General features: G+C 41.3%; 1 protein-coding gene across 3 annotated transcripts in view; it reads left to right on the top strand.

The window, feature by feature from the left end:
- CNTNAP2 (contactin associated protein 2) overlaps window positions 1-15492 on the top strand; it is a 3301953-nt gene that overhangs the window by 3073840 nt on the left and 212621 nt on the right. For all 3 annotated transcript variants that reach the window (XM_069648309.1, XM_069648308.1, XM_069648310.1), the window contains exon 21: window positions 14162-14255. In XM_069648309.1, the coding sequence (XP_069504410.1) occupies window positions 14162-14255 (94 nt within the window). The remainder of the gene's footprint in view (window positions 1-14161; window positions 14256-15492) is intronic.

Here is a 15492-nt window from a genome sequence, read left to right on the forward strand (position 1 = left end):
GCCCATAGCATTTGACTGCTGTCTCCATGAAATTTTTAGGATGCTTAAATACAACACATTAGGTAACAGTTGTGGCAAATGTTAGCTACATTTGAAAAGAAGTAATTTGAACAAACCTGAAAATTCGAGGAAGCTGTGAGGACAAACATTGCAGCCTTACTTAGTCTCCTCAACCAATGCGTGGGTGTGTTCCAGCAGGTGTTAAGGCATCAGGAAGTAGACACAGACAACTGCGGAAAGTTTGGGTTACAAACTTTTATTTAAAATCACAAAGAGATTAGTATAAGCTCTATTTGCCCTATGCTAAGGTGGGATTTCCCAACCTAACTAAAATTAAGGTTAGTTTGTGTGAGGAAGTGCAAAGTAAATGTCATTATGTGTCCAAAACATATACTTGCCCTCAAATCTATTTGTTTAAACTGTGTAGGGCTGTCAGCATTAAATGAAAAAGTATTCAAACAAAAGCTCAGAGCTTCTTCCAGCTCGTGGTTGGAAAGGGATTCTCCCTTCCCCAGGATTTGAAATAGTTCACTTTTATTCACAAGGGGTTCCCTTTCCCAAGCTGTCAAGTCTCTCACTGGTTTCACAACAACACAATTCCGCGAGATTCTTCCCAGCTTTCAGACTCTTTGGCTCTTTCATCAATATAATACATTTCAACTCTTTAAGTTCAAAATGCACAGGCTTCTCTGGATATTCACCCAAAAATGTATAGATGAGTCAAGTGGCTTCTCTCTAGTCGGGTGAATTTGGTCTAGGCACAGTTGTTGAACCACACGGTCCACCCATTACAGGTTACGCAACTAACACACCTGATTGGCTTCTTTCCACAGTTACACCACCACTGCCTCTGCTCAACAGTGGTATCAGACTTATATTCTTACAATCCTTTTCAACACGGAAATGTACCAAAATGTCGACCACGTTACTGTGACCAAGCAGTTACGGCAACTTTGGTAGATTTCCTTTTGCCGCCTCCCATTACTGTGCCCAAGCAATGTGTGTGTTGTGGGGGTGTCCCCTGCTCTCCTTTGGTGCATTAACAGGAGTCTGGGGTTGCGTGGGACAAGAAAGTTTAACGTTTGTTTTAGAAAGCACCCTGCACCATCAGCTCTGACCCATGTAAGTGAGGGGAACTGACGCTGCAGGGATAGCAGGGAGTAGGCGGCGCACATTTTTGTCAGCGCAATTACGGGTGGCGCAGTGATCACATAGATTCTTCAACACTTGTTTTGCCACCATTCACTTGTTGGATTATCAACCTTTCCCACAGTATTGCCACAGTTTCAACTTTCAACTTGTAAAATTCCTCTTTTTCTTCTAGCTCTAGCCAGTGCTTGTTTTTTCTCAGCTTCTACAGCTCACGGCCTTTTATATTCATTATCAATGCTTGCTTTCTTTAGTGTCCATGAATTACAGTTCCTTGGTATCAGGAAAAGCTTTTCTCTGTTTTCCCAATTATGTGGCATTCACTCATTATTACTTTCGTTCAGTTTGGTATACAAAATTGCAGTTCATTCATATTCAAAACAACCTAAGTGCAAATTCCCAGTTCACTTTCCTGCTGGGAATTTGCACCCTGCCCATGGGCTTCTCATTCAATAGCAATTTTCCTGCTTTTCTGTCTCTTCCGCAGGCTTCCCAATTTTAGTACAGTTCGGTATTCACAAACTGCTCTGTTCATCAACCTTCACATTTTCGTAGTCATCAAAACACTTGGGTTTTACATTTCTGAAGCGGCAATCACATTGCCTCTGCTGTCGTTCGCTCCCTCGTGAGCGCTCCGACCTTCCTTTACCGCGCAGCTCGCACCAAACCGTCCAGGAGTCATTCAGCCTTACTTGACTCACCAGGTACGCTGTCTTCGTATGCCCTTCTCTGCTTCGTTCGGTTCTTCGTGGCTGCTACTTTTCCTGGATTGGCAAGCCTCTCTTCCTGGGTCTCTGACACTTAGGGCTACAGGAGAGGGAGTCGTCCTGACTCCATGTGTTCGGCAGCCTGACCCTGCCACTGAAGAGATTCCTACAACACCAGCCACAGTCTGCTTCCGCTACAGCGACTCTGGAGCACCTCTGCTCTTTGGACATGTGTCTCCCTGCCTTCACCTCTAGCTTTTCCATCTGCAAGCACTCGACAGGCAATCTTGATCTCATCTGCAATCTCTGCAATCCCTACAATCTCATTAGCCTCACCTGAGCAGGCCATTTATACCGCCTCTCTGGCTTCAGGTGCAGGTAATTCACATTGATTTCTTAGTGGTCTTGGTACTCGGCATCCCGGTTCCTCATCCCAGTACCAATGTGGTATTCCTGTATGTCTGAGTTAATAAAGTATGAATGTAAGCTCCTATTTGGTCTCTCCCTCATCTCAGTACCACAGTGGTATACATTGTGAAATGGTTTTCTAATACAATAGGGAAGGGAATAGAAACACCCATAAAAGCCTGGGGGACATTTGATTCCTGATGGAAGGGAAATTGGCAGATACTTTGTCTCACCCAAGTGTGTGTCATCCCCACTCCCCACTCTCCTCCTCCCAGCTGATCCTTCCTCGCATATCTACCCCAATGGTCAGGATCCAAAAGTGATGGCCTTTCGCTGGCCACTTGGGGGGAGGATATTTTGGGGAAAGAAGTGAGGACACCCTCAAATTCCTCACACAGGATATTTACTGAGTTTGTATGCAATGTTATGTAGTGGACCCACATTTACAGAAATCCCAAGCTTTTGTAAATTATTTGGACTGAAGTTATACTACAAATACCAAAACAATGACTTACTCCCTGTAATACGTGATGCATGATGCATGGAATCCAGTGCAGGTAGCAATGGACAATGCCCTTGATGGCAAAAGGCTCTGGCTGGCAGTTGATGGACAATGCAAAAGTCCTGGGTTTCTTGAAAAGTATTGAGCTTGTCACTTCCTATTGCCATGGAGAAGCATGGATTTGTGAAATGTATTCAACTTCTTGAATTAAGAGGATTACACATCGAAGTAATAGCCACACTGACGTGTGGGCCTTGCCAAAGTCATTCGAGAGTGGTTCCCACAGATAAGGCATCAATTTGACGTTCAGCATATGCCAAAGTCTGTTGCCAAGTAAACATACAAGTCAGGGGGGGGAAAGGGCTGCTAAGAACTACTGAAATGTTTTCAGTCTGTAAGTAAACCACTCCGGAGTTCTAAAAATTGGTAAAGTTCAGTGGACAGAATGGTTGAAAAGTGGCATTCATTCATCCACAATGCTGCCATTAAACATTCATGTGGTGCAAAAACACACTATCATGCGGGTGCACATCCTCCTCTGAATAAAGAAGGGAAGCACAGTTACAAATGGCTGAAGCCTGGGTTGCCACCTCATTCAGCCCTTGTATAATGCTTGATAAATGACTCACCAGAGATATGAAGCGCCTCACAGAATGTTGCCATACAGGGGATTTGGAGATTTTCTACAACATGTGTCTCAAATACAGGCACAAAAGGTTGCTTGTTAACATAGGCTGTATGGAGGCTGATAAACGGCTTGCTGTATTGGCTCATAATGAAAACGTGAGTAGGCAACAAGCTAGAACTGCTGGTCTTTCTGGAGAACTGAATTACAGTTTGGCATTCACAAAAAGAAAAAAAGGAACTGGGTTGCCAAAACGGACTTCTAACAATTAGAATTTGAGTTTGTGACAGATCTCAATTTGACTGTGTTGGCAATGGAAACACATGGCCATAGAACAGGCTTTCTTCCACAAGCAGATTGTGTCTTGTGGAATGTCCTCCATTTGCATCCAAACTAACCAGCACATTTAGATAAATAGTGTAATGATCATTTTCCATACTGTAACAATATCCTGTTCAAGAAATGAATTGCAATGTAATTAAGAGGAATATAATATGATGTGTCTTATCTGTAATCAAGAATTGTGGCTTCACATAGTATAGCCTTTTTTGATGTGTGTTTAAAAAGTTATTCATTACAAATTAAGAATGTAAGTGATTATTAATAGCAAGTATGAAAGGTGGTAGAGATATAATGGTTGAATATTGAACTGTCAGATATCATCTTTGTTGATGTCAATTTTCCTTAGAAATAGTCATGTTTCATGTATGTAAATTCTAGTGTTCCAAGTCGTTCATATATTTTTATTGTGTTGAAGGGTATTTGTATTCCCTTGTCAGCATCAATGAAAGTGTGCAGTTGCCACAAGCATTGGTTTGTTAAAAATCTTAAGCCATTATGTAGCCTCTGGAGGGTCCTTTATGTGTAACAATATTAGACGATATTACACTCATAATGTACTAGGATTTCCTTATAACTATTTCCAACTTTTCTAAATGCCATTTAGGCATTTTGAAAATTACTCTTTCTGCCTGGATAGAAGTTTAAACATTCTTCATTGGCCATTTCAGCTATGATTGCAAGGGAAAGTATAGTAAATACAGACAATAGTCTAGAATATAAAACTGTAATGGAAAGTATGCCACTTTGAGGAAGTAATATTGGAAGAGAGATGTGACAAAGGGCTACATTGTTGTGTGTACGGTGTATTACTAGTTTATGAATACAACAGCACAGGCACACTTTGATGCTACTTATTCAGCCTCTACTAATTGTTGAGTTCGTACAAGTGGAATGGGTGTAGTAAACTATTTAATGGTTAGTGACAATGCTTCACAGTGGCCTCCCCATCTCTTACACCATCCAGGTAACATGGCGGAACTTGCCTCTGACACGCCTGCATGTTGAAAAGCAAGACACCTTTCAAATAAAGGATTAGAGCGACTGTCTTTTTTCTTATTCCACCTTCTGACGGTAGGGTGTAATGTAAAGGAAAGTCAATATAGTATAAGTATCAATAGCATTTGTGTATGCTTTTCCAATGATCTGAAAGCTATGTCTTTCTACTTGCATTAAGATTCATGCAGTGGCTACATGAGCTTACCATAGGGCTATCAGAGCACAGTAAAAGTATATATTATACATGCATTTATAAGGATGAATTCTAAAACAATTAGGAAGTTACTGTTAAGAAATGGACAGTGAATTGAAATCTTTAAAAAGAGTAGAATGGTTAACTTTCCTTTAATCATATTCATTAACTTTGTCAATTATTTTAAGGGTGCTTGTGATGCCAAACGTGAGTATCAGGACGATGAAGAGGGATGTGGAAATCATGATATACATGAAGATCAAGTGCAAAATATATATTAAAAAAGATGACGTATGTCACAAATTGTGGTGTTTCGTCAATTCTCCCGAGAGGAGAGCCTTGCCTTTTGAGGCTAGGGAAGTGAGTCTGCTACACAACATTCCCCCTAGGGGTGGTGGTATGCGGGGCGTCACAGCATGGAGAGACTCCCATTTTGGGGATAAGGACTCCCGTTCCACCGAGGAACTCCAAGAAACCCTTTCTTGTGTGGGCCGACAGCAACATCCAGGCTTCATAGAGGGCTATCAGAACAAGCCACTGTTTGTTATTGTAATATTAGACCTAACATTCAACTTGAAGAAACAAATGATGATAATACTGAGAAAAAGAGGAGAGATGAGCAAGTAATGCTGATTGCTCAATGGTTGGAAGCTAACCAAGCTGTGACGATGAAATACGAAGGAGAAAGGGAGAATGCTCAGCAAAAAGAGAGGAAGGACTTTACTACTCCACTTGGGAGGTCGCAGAAGTCTAATATAAAAATGGAACAAGAACTATGGAAGAGGTGTGTGATCCACGAATTTCAAATCAGCAAGGAAGTGAAAGCTGCCAAAAACCGGTAGATCCTCTGTCACGAGGATCCGTGCAGTGGGCATAACCAGGAGGCATGGAGAAAGCAGACGGCCGAGCCGTGCAGGGGAAGAAAAAGCAAAGAGAAGGAGAACCGAGTGAGCAGTGCTATGACCCGTGGAAGGTGGACTGTTGAATCCAGAAACAACACTGAGAACGCTACATCGTTGGCTCCGTGAAACGGCGAGGAAGAAACAAGGTGAACGCAAGAGCTGTTCTGCCTCTGAGTGTTGCCCCAATCCTGAAGAAAGAACCAGTGATGTTAGCCCATGAGAAAGAACGTAACGAGAGAGGCGGGGGACCAAGGAAGGGATACAGGTATCAAGAGCACACTCAGTCTACTCATCCCGGTGAATGGGCACATATCTATTAGAGTGAGCATAACTACGGGACTCAGTCTACTCATCCTAGTGAGTGGACAACCATCCATAGGAATGAGAATAATTACAGAACTCAGTAAACCCATCCCATTGCATGGACAAGTATCCATAAGCGCGAGAGTAACTATGGCACTCAGCCTACTTATCCCAGTGAATCGACCAGTGTCCAAAATAGTGACAATAACTCCTGTACTCAGCCTACTCATCCCAGTGAATGGATAAGAATCCATCAAAGTGAGAATAACTCTGGGATTGAGTTTACTCATCTCAGTGAAGGGTCAAATAACCATAAGAAGGAGAATCCCAGTGGAACCTGTCTTACTCATTACAACAAGACAGGAACTAAACAAAATAACAACACAGTTAGTTGGGCTGCTATAATCATCCCAAAGAGAAAGTCAGTTTATCAGTTCAAGGGTATTTTCATATGAAACATGTTGTTCTAGAGGAAGAAAGGAAGGAAGCAGAGGAATACAGAGAACCAAGATCAAGTAAAGAGGAACTTCCATTCTCCTAAAGTATTGGAGAAGGATAACTTTAAAGAGGCACTTCAAGAAATCAAAGTACAAAGGTATCAAAACCTAAACAAAGCATGGAGAAGAGGTTTCTATAAAGAAGCAAGAGGGTTGCCAGAAAGGTGTAAAGGTTCTTGAGAGGAAATGAACAAGTTAATGAAATAGCCAAGAACTATTTAAAAATCATCTACTAGGGCTGGAAAAGCATATCCAGGAGAGGAGGTTCATTCTCCTCGACTTTTTGTTGTTTTCTCTTAGTGGTAGGGCCAGTATAGATTAGCTTTGAGACAGAGGATGGGTTGTTTACTTTTTGGAATGATGACAAGCACCATAGTTAGTTTTGTTAGGTAGGGAAACCCATAGAATAGGGATAGAGAGACTATTTTCTTATACTTAAATAAACCACTTGTTAAACACGCCAAAAATGGTCTGTCTCCTTCTTCTGGACATTTGGTGTCAGCAGTGGAATTTGTCTGACTGACAAAGGTTATGTAACCCTAAAAAAGCTATGCATTTTTTGGGGGGCTATATGGCCTACCTTTATCACAAATTACCTCCTATAGGCACCTTAAGAATACAACTGAGCCTAAAGAGGTCTACCTTGACAATTGAGACTCCAACCCCCATAAAATCATAATTGCATGATGGTTCAGATAATGGTAATGACTCAGTGGATATAAAAATAGCTGAGGACCGGGAAACTAGATCAGAGAAGCTAACAGATTTTGAAATGAATCTCATCGCAACACTGTAGGATGTTTGGTAGACCACCAAATTCAGGCCGAACTGAGGTTTCAAGAATCGTTAGAATGCTTAATGCCTTGCCAACAACATCCTATACTCACTATATAACACTGTATATTATAACCCTATAAGGATGGTGAAGACCTTGGAGTCTTTTTCTTACACTTCAAAAGACTTGCTAATCAGTTTAGTTGGGATGAAGGGCTTAAGACATGTATCGGGTGACCCTTTTAAAAGGAGAACTCCAGGTGTCTTATCAAACTCTCAATCCCCAAGTGACCACACCTAGTGATGAAATTAAAAAAGGCCTTTTAAGAAGAGTGAAACATTTGGAAAACGTTTTCAGAAAAGTTCTGGAAAATTCACCAAAACCCTAATGAAAACCCATTAGAACAGGGAGCCCAAGTTTGAAAGACACTTTCCCACTGACAAGAAAAACAATCTTTTCCTGGGGTGTTAGGGTTCTTAGCCCTGGAACAATTTACAAATGGGTCACCACACTCTCTACCAATGGGCGTGTTACAACAGTGTAAACCAACATTTAGTGCTGCCATCCAAGTAGCGCGAGCCCACGACTAAGCCCCAAGAAAATCAAGGTTTTTACATAAGGCTGACAAGGACAGAAAATAAACCTCTTAACAAGATCATTAACACAGAGAAGTCCTTTAGGGAAGAACAAATAACCATTAGGGATCTCGGAGGAAAAGAAGAATTAAGCATTGTTTTTATTTTAAAAGGGAGTCCTATAATCAAAACAAGTTCAACCAAGAAATGGCTTAAAACTATTTAAAAATCATCTTCTAGGGCTGGAGAAGCCTATCCAGGAGAAGGGAGTCATTCTCCAGGACTTTTTGTTGTTTTCTCTTAGCGATAGGGCCAGTATAGATTAGCTTTGAGATGGAGGACAAAATGTTAACTTTTTGGACTTCACTACTGACAAGAAGCACCCTAGTATGTTTTTTTTAAGTTAGGGAAATGCATAGAATAGGGAAAGAAAGGCTATTTTCGTATACTTTCAATAGATCACGTATTAAACATGCCAAAAACTAGTCTGACCTACCACTCTTATTTGTTATCTGTATGACTCTACTCCCATGTGTTCTTTGCATTAACTCAAATTCGCTTGAAGGAATACTGAACAAATAATTGGTTACATTGTGTATGGTTATTAAGCAAGGGGTTGGCAGATTCAGATATAATCTTATGGTCAGTGGACGTACAATTATTAAAATAAGAAAATGCAAAACAGAGGGTACAAGAAAGTTGGTAGAACTGCAACAACTTAGTCATGTCTACTTTTAAATCGTGAAGTTTAAAGAAAGAAATTGGAGTACATGTACAGCCATTGATGACCTTCATCAGTCATCAAAGTGATTCTCTCAAAAACGCAACAATGAAAACTTCAGTTCAGCGAACAACAAGATAAAAAGTTGCATGCTATCCATTTGGAATATGGCATTCTTTGTTTTTTTATTGCATTGCACAATGTCAAAACTTCATATTTATTCAGTTGATGATTCACAAGAGCACTGAAACAATATGGACGAGTCAAGTGTGTTGTTAGCACATGATTTATTTGTTATTAGTATTATGAAATAATATGTATTTATGACTTTCAAAAAAGGGATTAACTAATTAATGAACAAATAAAACAGCTAGCAATGTGATATTTATTCATAAGGGCAGAATGTTAAAGTTTTTCTTATTGATCTGCCTAATCTGTCGTTGCGATATAATTTATATTCCCGCTCGATGGTGTCTACTGATGAAATGTGAGTGTAATACTCCCCAATGGTATTGACTATCATATGGGAAGACAGAACAGGACAGTCGTGCCTGTTCTCTGTCCCTACTATAAAAAGCAATGCAGTAATTCAAACAGTGTTGTAAGAAGATTTAGCATAGCCCTCAACTTGCATACTCTTGATGGTTGTCAGCCGCCATGTAATCAGCTATGTCACCCACCAAACCCTTTACACAGCCATATACATCAAAGGGCTCTCACTCACCAACCGTAAAATAGGGTGGTTTGACCCACACCGGAAACACAAACGGTTGAGAGATATGGAGTTGGATATGGGTCTATCGGGCATTGAAAATGACAAGTACAACATTTCAAAGCTGCATCTCCAAAGATTGTAAAGTAAGTAATCTCATAGGAACTTCAATTGAGATATTTGGCATAACACCAGAAAATTCCACATCACTTTTAGAGGGAAATAATATGCAGGAATAATGTTAAAATGTAGAGGAAATAGCATAATAATACAATAATACATTTTTATTTCCGTATGATTGAACTCAGAGTTGCTGATTTTGTTTCTGAACCAAAGTAGATTAAAAAGATGTGATGTGTTTTTGATATTTTGATGACTGCACACCATTTGAATACCTGCCATCGATATTTGTATTGATATCATTTTTAATGCAAACTGTATAGATAAAATGAAGGCCTCAACTCATTTAATTCTTTACACATACATTAAATAGAAAACATTTTTTTGTGTAAAGCCAATGAAAAAAACAAATGTGGGTATGCAATGCATGAGTGAGTATGTTCTGTGTTTGCTTGAATAAACATGATCACGTAAATGCATACACATTACGTTTGGCAACGTCGTGCACTAATGTCATGACCAGGGGCGTTGCATAGTGGATGCATCAGCTACTGTCAGAAGCAGGATAGTGTTCTATGATTTATTTCCGCCAGTGCACTTGACCTTATGTTGATCGCCATGGAGATTATCACAAGATGGCAGATAGGAACAGGATCCAGTTCACAGATATTAATCTTTCAAAATGTAAGTTAAGGTCAGTGAAAAAAGTGTAATACATTGATATATGGTGTGATGCAGATATCAATGCGATTGGCCAAATTCTACACTTGAGTGAACTTTTCCTTTAACAAATTTCAGCTGGTATGAAAACTTCAACTTACACAGTTCTTCTCTGCCCTGCTAACATAACCATCTTTCCAGTTAGGCCAGATATAGGATATATGGGAGATCCCAGCCTCCATCCAAAGAGTTTTCTGTTCCGAAGACTTCTATGTAACGGAATATGGTAATCCTTTCATTCTATTGCGCCAAATCACAGTAGCACTGTTACACCTAATCTAAATCTGAGATGGGAGCAAGATACGACCATCAAATAAAAATTAGGCATTCATAGTGGCGTCTTGTCAAATAAAAGCGACTATACTATGAAAAACCTATTGGCAATCCTTACAACTAAATACAAAAAGAGTGTGGGACAAGGTTCTTGAGAAAGAAAGAAGTATTCACATATGATAAATCAGGATGTAGTAGCCAGGGTTCTGCCTTCCCCACATTTTCAGCATGGGACAAGGTGGGATTCCGCAGCACAGCACACACCCGAGCTTTTGTCAGCACAAGCCTACAGTTCCAATCTCAGGTACCAGGACCTCTGGCGGTTAAGTCTCTTTTCTTCAAAAAGTCTCTTGCCTCTGAGGACCTGCTACATTCAAATTAACAAAAAGTTCCTTTGCATAGGTAAAACGGGTGATGACTTTTCTACCCCTAAATACTCCTCTTCCACGCTGATATCTACAAAGAATGTTTAGCAATATCAGGACCTTCGGTAGTTCTGTATCTTAGTTCCGAGAGCCTGATGTGTTCTAAATAACAAAACAAAAGTTCCTTCTGGCGGTTACACTTGGGTAATGATTCTTCACCCATGGGTCTCCCTCTTCTGGGCTCAGACACCCTTTTTGAATGTTTGCTTCCCTCTTTGGGTGAGGCTGGCTTCACCCCTGGCTCTCCCTCTTCCGGGCTCAGACCCCTCTTGAATGTTAGCCTCCCTCCGCTCGGTTCATTATGGCTTGTATTTCAAAACAATCTGTTCTGTCACATTCACAATTCTTAAGGTCTTTTTAAACAGTTCACTGTGAACCTCCCTTTCTCTGTCTCACTCTTGTCAGCACAAAATGTTCATTGAGGCATCAGGCTTCAACCCTTTTTATCCGCATCCCTCGTTCACTCTTGCCAATCTTTTCTCTCACCATGCGGGATTCATTACCCTTAGCTTTCCATTACTTGTTGGTCAAAGACTTTTGACTGTACAGCGGATTTTGCTAGACCTCTGTATGACCACTTTGACACTGTTCTCAAGGTCCTCGAACAGCCTTCTGAAATCGGTAATTTCAACAAAGATGCACCCACGCCGAGCACACACGTGGTGCCGGGTACCTTTCAGCTGGCTTTCCCCTACTACCTTCACAGTTCTTTGAACCTTGTTTAACTTGCAACTTTCATTCAACACAGTTTGGTTTCTTATTGGTTCTTCCCTCAACTCACCAGCTGTGATGAACCGCTTGCCTTTTCTTGTATCTGGAGTCAAGGAAGGTACCACGGTAGCAAGCGCCTTCTGTTCTCCTGCTTATCAGCGTAGGCACGCTTCCTGCACCGTTGACAACTGCGGCAGCACACGTTAGCCTTTGTTTGCAGTTTTACGATTTCTTCCATGGAGGAATTGTGGGACTGGGTCGGAAAGGGCAAGGTCACTTCTCTCCCTTTCACCCTCTCTGTTCTCGCCGCCTTTCTCCTCCTCTTAATCTGCCACCCTGGGATAGTTGTCTCGCCGTGATGTCTGTCTTGCTCGTAGTGTGCTCTCGTGCTCCACCTTTTGTACCTGTGGGGAAAAAAAAAGGCTGTCAGGTGTGAATGATTCTGTTTAATTGCCTGACTTTGCCTGACTCTTGGGCCGGGACATGTAAGGTAAACGGCCCTAGAGTTAGTTTGTTGTCTTCCATGGTATGGGAAAGTGTTTATGCTGAAAAGGGGCGATGGGGTTTCCAAATATTCAGCTGGGCATGATGGGGAGAAGGTGTTACATGGAATTATAATCTTCGTACTAGGGGAGTTGGTAAACTCAGAAGGGTGAGATTGGTAGGGTTTGTGAAACAAACGGGAATGACAGGGATTGTTATCGTGAAATGAACAGGGGGGATTGTGGGAATGGTAGTCTTTTGTCAGAGTAGACTGGGTGTTCGTGAAAGAATAATCAGAGGAATGTGGAGATGAAGGATGGGAAGTATTTTGGTGGAAAACAGAAAAACAAGGATTCTGGGAGTTGTAATTTTTTTTAGTGTAACAGGGTTTGGGCTCCTAGTTGGTTTACCAGAGGTGTAGGGGTGGTTGGATTTTATTAAGGGAGCTTCTTTGGGTGGAAGGGAGGTAGATGTGGAATAACCAAAAAAAGTCTCATGGACTTCGTACCAGGTAGAATACTGTGTCTCTCCTGGCGTATGCCTCCAAGCATAACTCCGGGCTCCCCTACCCAGGTGATCCTCCCTCGCTCGTCCACCCCAGAGTTGGGATCTAAGAGTGCCAGCCCTTCCCTGGCCACCTGAATAAGGGATTCTCGAGGTCTACTTGGGAGAATACCATCAGGTTTCTCACAGCTCCCCGTCAGACTAAGACTTATGAATTTGGCAGTTGTACCTCAAGTAATACCACCAAACTTGTTTGCTGTTATAACAAGTAGTAATTATGACATAGAAAGAGTATGTATGATTTTGAGTGGTTTTCAGTTATTCCCCATTATTTTGTAGCCTGGGGACATGAGGTATTTCCACATATAATATTGCATGGGTATTACTGCATGCAGTAACGCATTTGTGTGGGGGAAATTTCCTACTTACCAAAGCTGGTGTTTTTCACGAGTTTCCCTTATGACACTCGGAATTTGCCAGAGCCATAAAACATAAAATATTCAGAAATAACTGAATAGTTTACCATCACCCCCCAACTCGTAATGATGCTACTGGTAACCTTGCCTTACCATTTCCGTTGCCTGACATCCCAGTGTTATCGGGATATCGCAGGCTGCGGCACCCGCATGATATTATTTGGGGGCCTTTTCCCCTTCTGACTTCTAGAAACAAGTTTCATGTCTACATAACAGCTGATTATGATTAGCCTTGAAAGGGACCTTTTAGGTCAAAACACCTGTCGGCAAATCTCATTAAACAATTATGTAACCACAAAATTCTGACTTCACAAATTCACTTGAGAAAATCTATCATTGTCATATCTTTAGTGTTAAGTGCGATCGTGGCTGGTCTCAAACCAACTTCGAATCCCTTACCAAGGACAGTGGGACACTGTCATCAGTAGACCACCTCTACATGCAGCAGGACACGTACCAATCTCACCCAGAAGCGCAGCTGTCTCATCTTTTCTATTGTCCCAACCCGACTGCTCATAACAAAACAAGTAAACCTTACCCTCTTTGAGTGGGCAGTCTCTGCAAACTGCTCTTGTGAAACACTTGTGTACGAGCGTGATAGAAATAAAATATCAATTCAATTTACATTTTTGCATAGTGATGCTTGTTGTGGCTAGTGATGGGATCCACAACAGACCTGTTATACCCTCATATCTGGGGGGCTGAAGAGGACATGCATCCATGCTATGGGGGTCACCTGGATGAAGTGGACTGACGCACCATTCGCCTGTACCTCAACTCCATGTTGAGTCCAGATCTTTTTAGAGCGGAATCTTTCTTTATTTGGATGGTTTTGGAGAACACCTTTGAACGCTCCTAAAATAAATTACACTGGCATTTCCATAAGAAATGATTTGTTTAATGCATAATAATGTTGTTTTGATCACATGAGGATGAGTTGTTCTGGCAGTTTGTCTAATAAAAGCAATTGCAGTATGTGACATATGTTTGCAAAAGAAAACACAGAGCCGCAGCCCCTTATGTTTATTTTCTATTTTACCAGCTCGATCACTACCCTCCAGCAAGTTACATTCTGCCAGCTGCTTCTGATATTTATTTGAACTACCCAAAGAGTCTCTTCCTTGGCAAAGTTATAGGTAAGTGAAGTTCATTTTCCAAGGGATAGAAAATAGACGTGCTGTTGTTCCTTGTGTTGTTCCTTTTGTACAGTTATACCACTTGATTTGCAATTGCATGGAATAACCAGATGAACACGTTGTTTTCTTTTTTGAGGATGCCCAAAGAAAGACCAGATCAGTAATTAAATGTAAAAAGCAGAACGTTTTCCTCTTCCTGATCTAAGAGAGGCTAGTCTTTCTGGAAGGAGGGTGTTTGAACCTTCACCCTCATGAAATGCTCTCGCAGTAGGTTCAAACACCCTCCTTCCAGAAAGACTAGCCTCTCTTAGATCAGGAAGAGGAAAACGTTCTGCTTTTTACATTTAATTACTAATTTGGTCACTCTTCCCCTTTAAACTCAGAAGGGATTCACATGGTTCAAAACCTGAAGAGGGCAAGTGCTTACTGGATTGAATGCAGAGAGCGAAGCAGGATGACGGCACAGATCATGACCGCCAGGCATCCTCAGTGGAAGTGAGAGAGTTGTGAATGAGGATAGCTATTTTGGGGAGGAGTTGTTCCAGGGAGTTTTTTTTTTTACAGTGGATGGGATCGGTGGACGTGGCTAATATAAATGGCACTCTTTTGGTCGGTTTTAAACAAAATTAGAACACTCCTTAAGGGTTCTGTATACGGAACAGCAGTACTAGTACCTGTGCACCTTGCTAAGATTACATTTCATTGCCCCAGAAGGTTTGAAATGTATCGATTTACAGTTTTGGGGATTTTTCTTATAGCAGGGATCCCTCGGATTATATGTTTTTCGATTTAAGAAATCCCAAAATAGACAAAGAGAAAAAGAAAAGAAAGCTTGGTTCAGTAAACTTTTCCACATATCAGTAGACTCATTGATGAAAACATATAGTAGTTGTAATAACATGACTGTGTCTTTGCAAGAGCAACATGTGTACTGTGCTATTGTTAGTGGTCAAAGATTAGTTTTGAGACATATATAGAACCACTTGATGGGCAAAGAGATAAGGGGCCTCATTACACAGAAGGTGGTAGGGGATTACCGGCACCGGTAAGGGCACTGGTGCCGTTAATCCCCACCGCCCTACTACGAGGTCCCTCAGCGGGTCCCGTCCTTAACGTGTGATCAGACCACACGTTTAGGACGGAACCCGCGGAGGGACTTCAGTGCAAATAACGGTACCGCAAATTGCGGTACCTTTATTTGCTCCTTCCCCATTCCCATTGAGCCCTATGGCGGCTC

Source organism: Ambystoma mexicanum, chromosome 2q (genome assembly GCF_040938575.1).
Source record: "Ambystoma mexicanum isolate Mex_15411 chromosome 2q, UKY_AmexF1_1, whole genome shotgun sequence".
NCBI lineage: Eukaryota > Metazoa > Chordata > Amphibia > Caudata > Ambystomatidae > Ambystoma > Ambystoma mexicanum.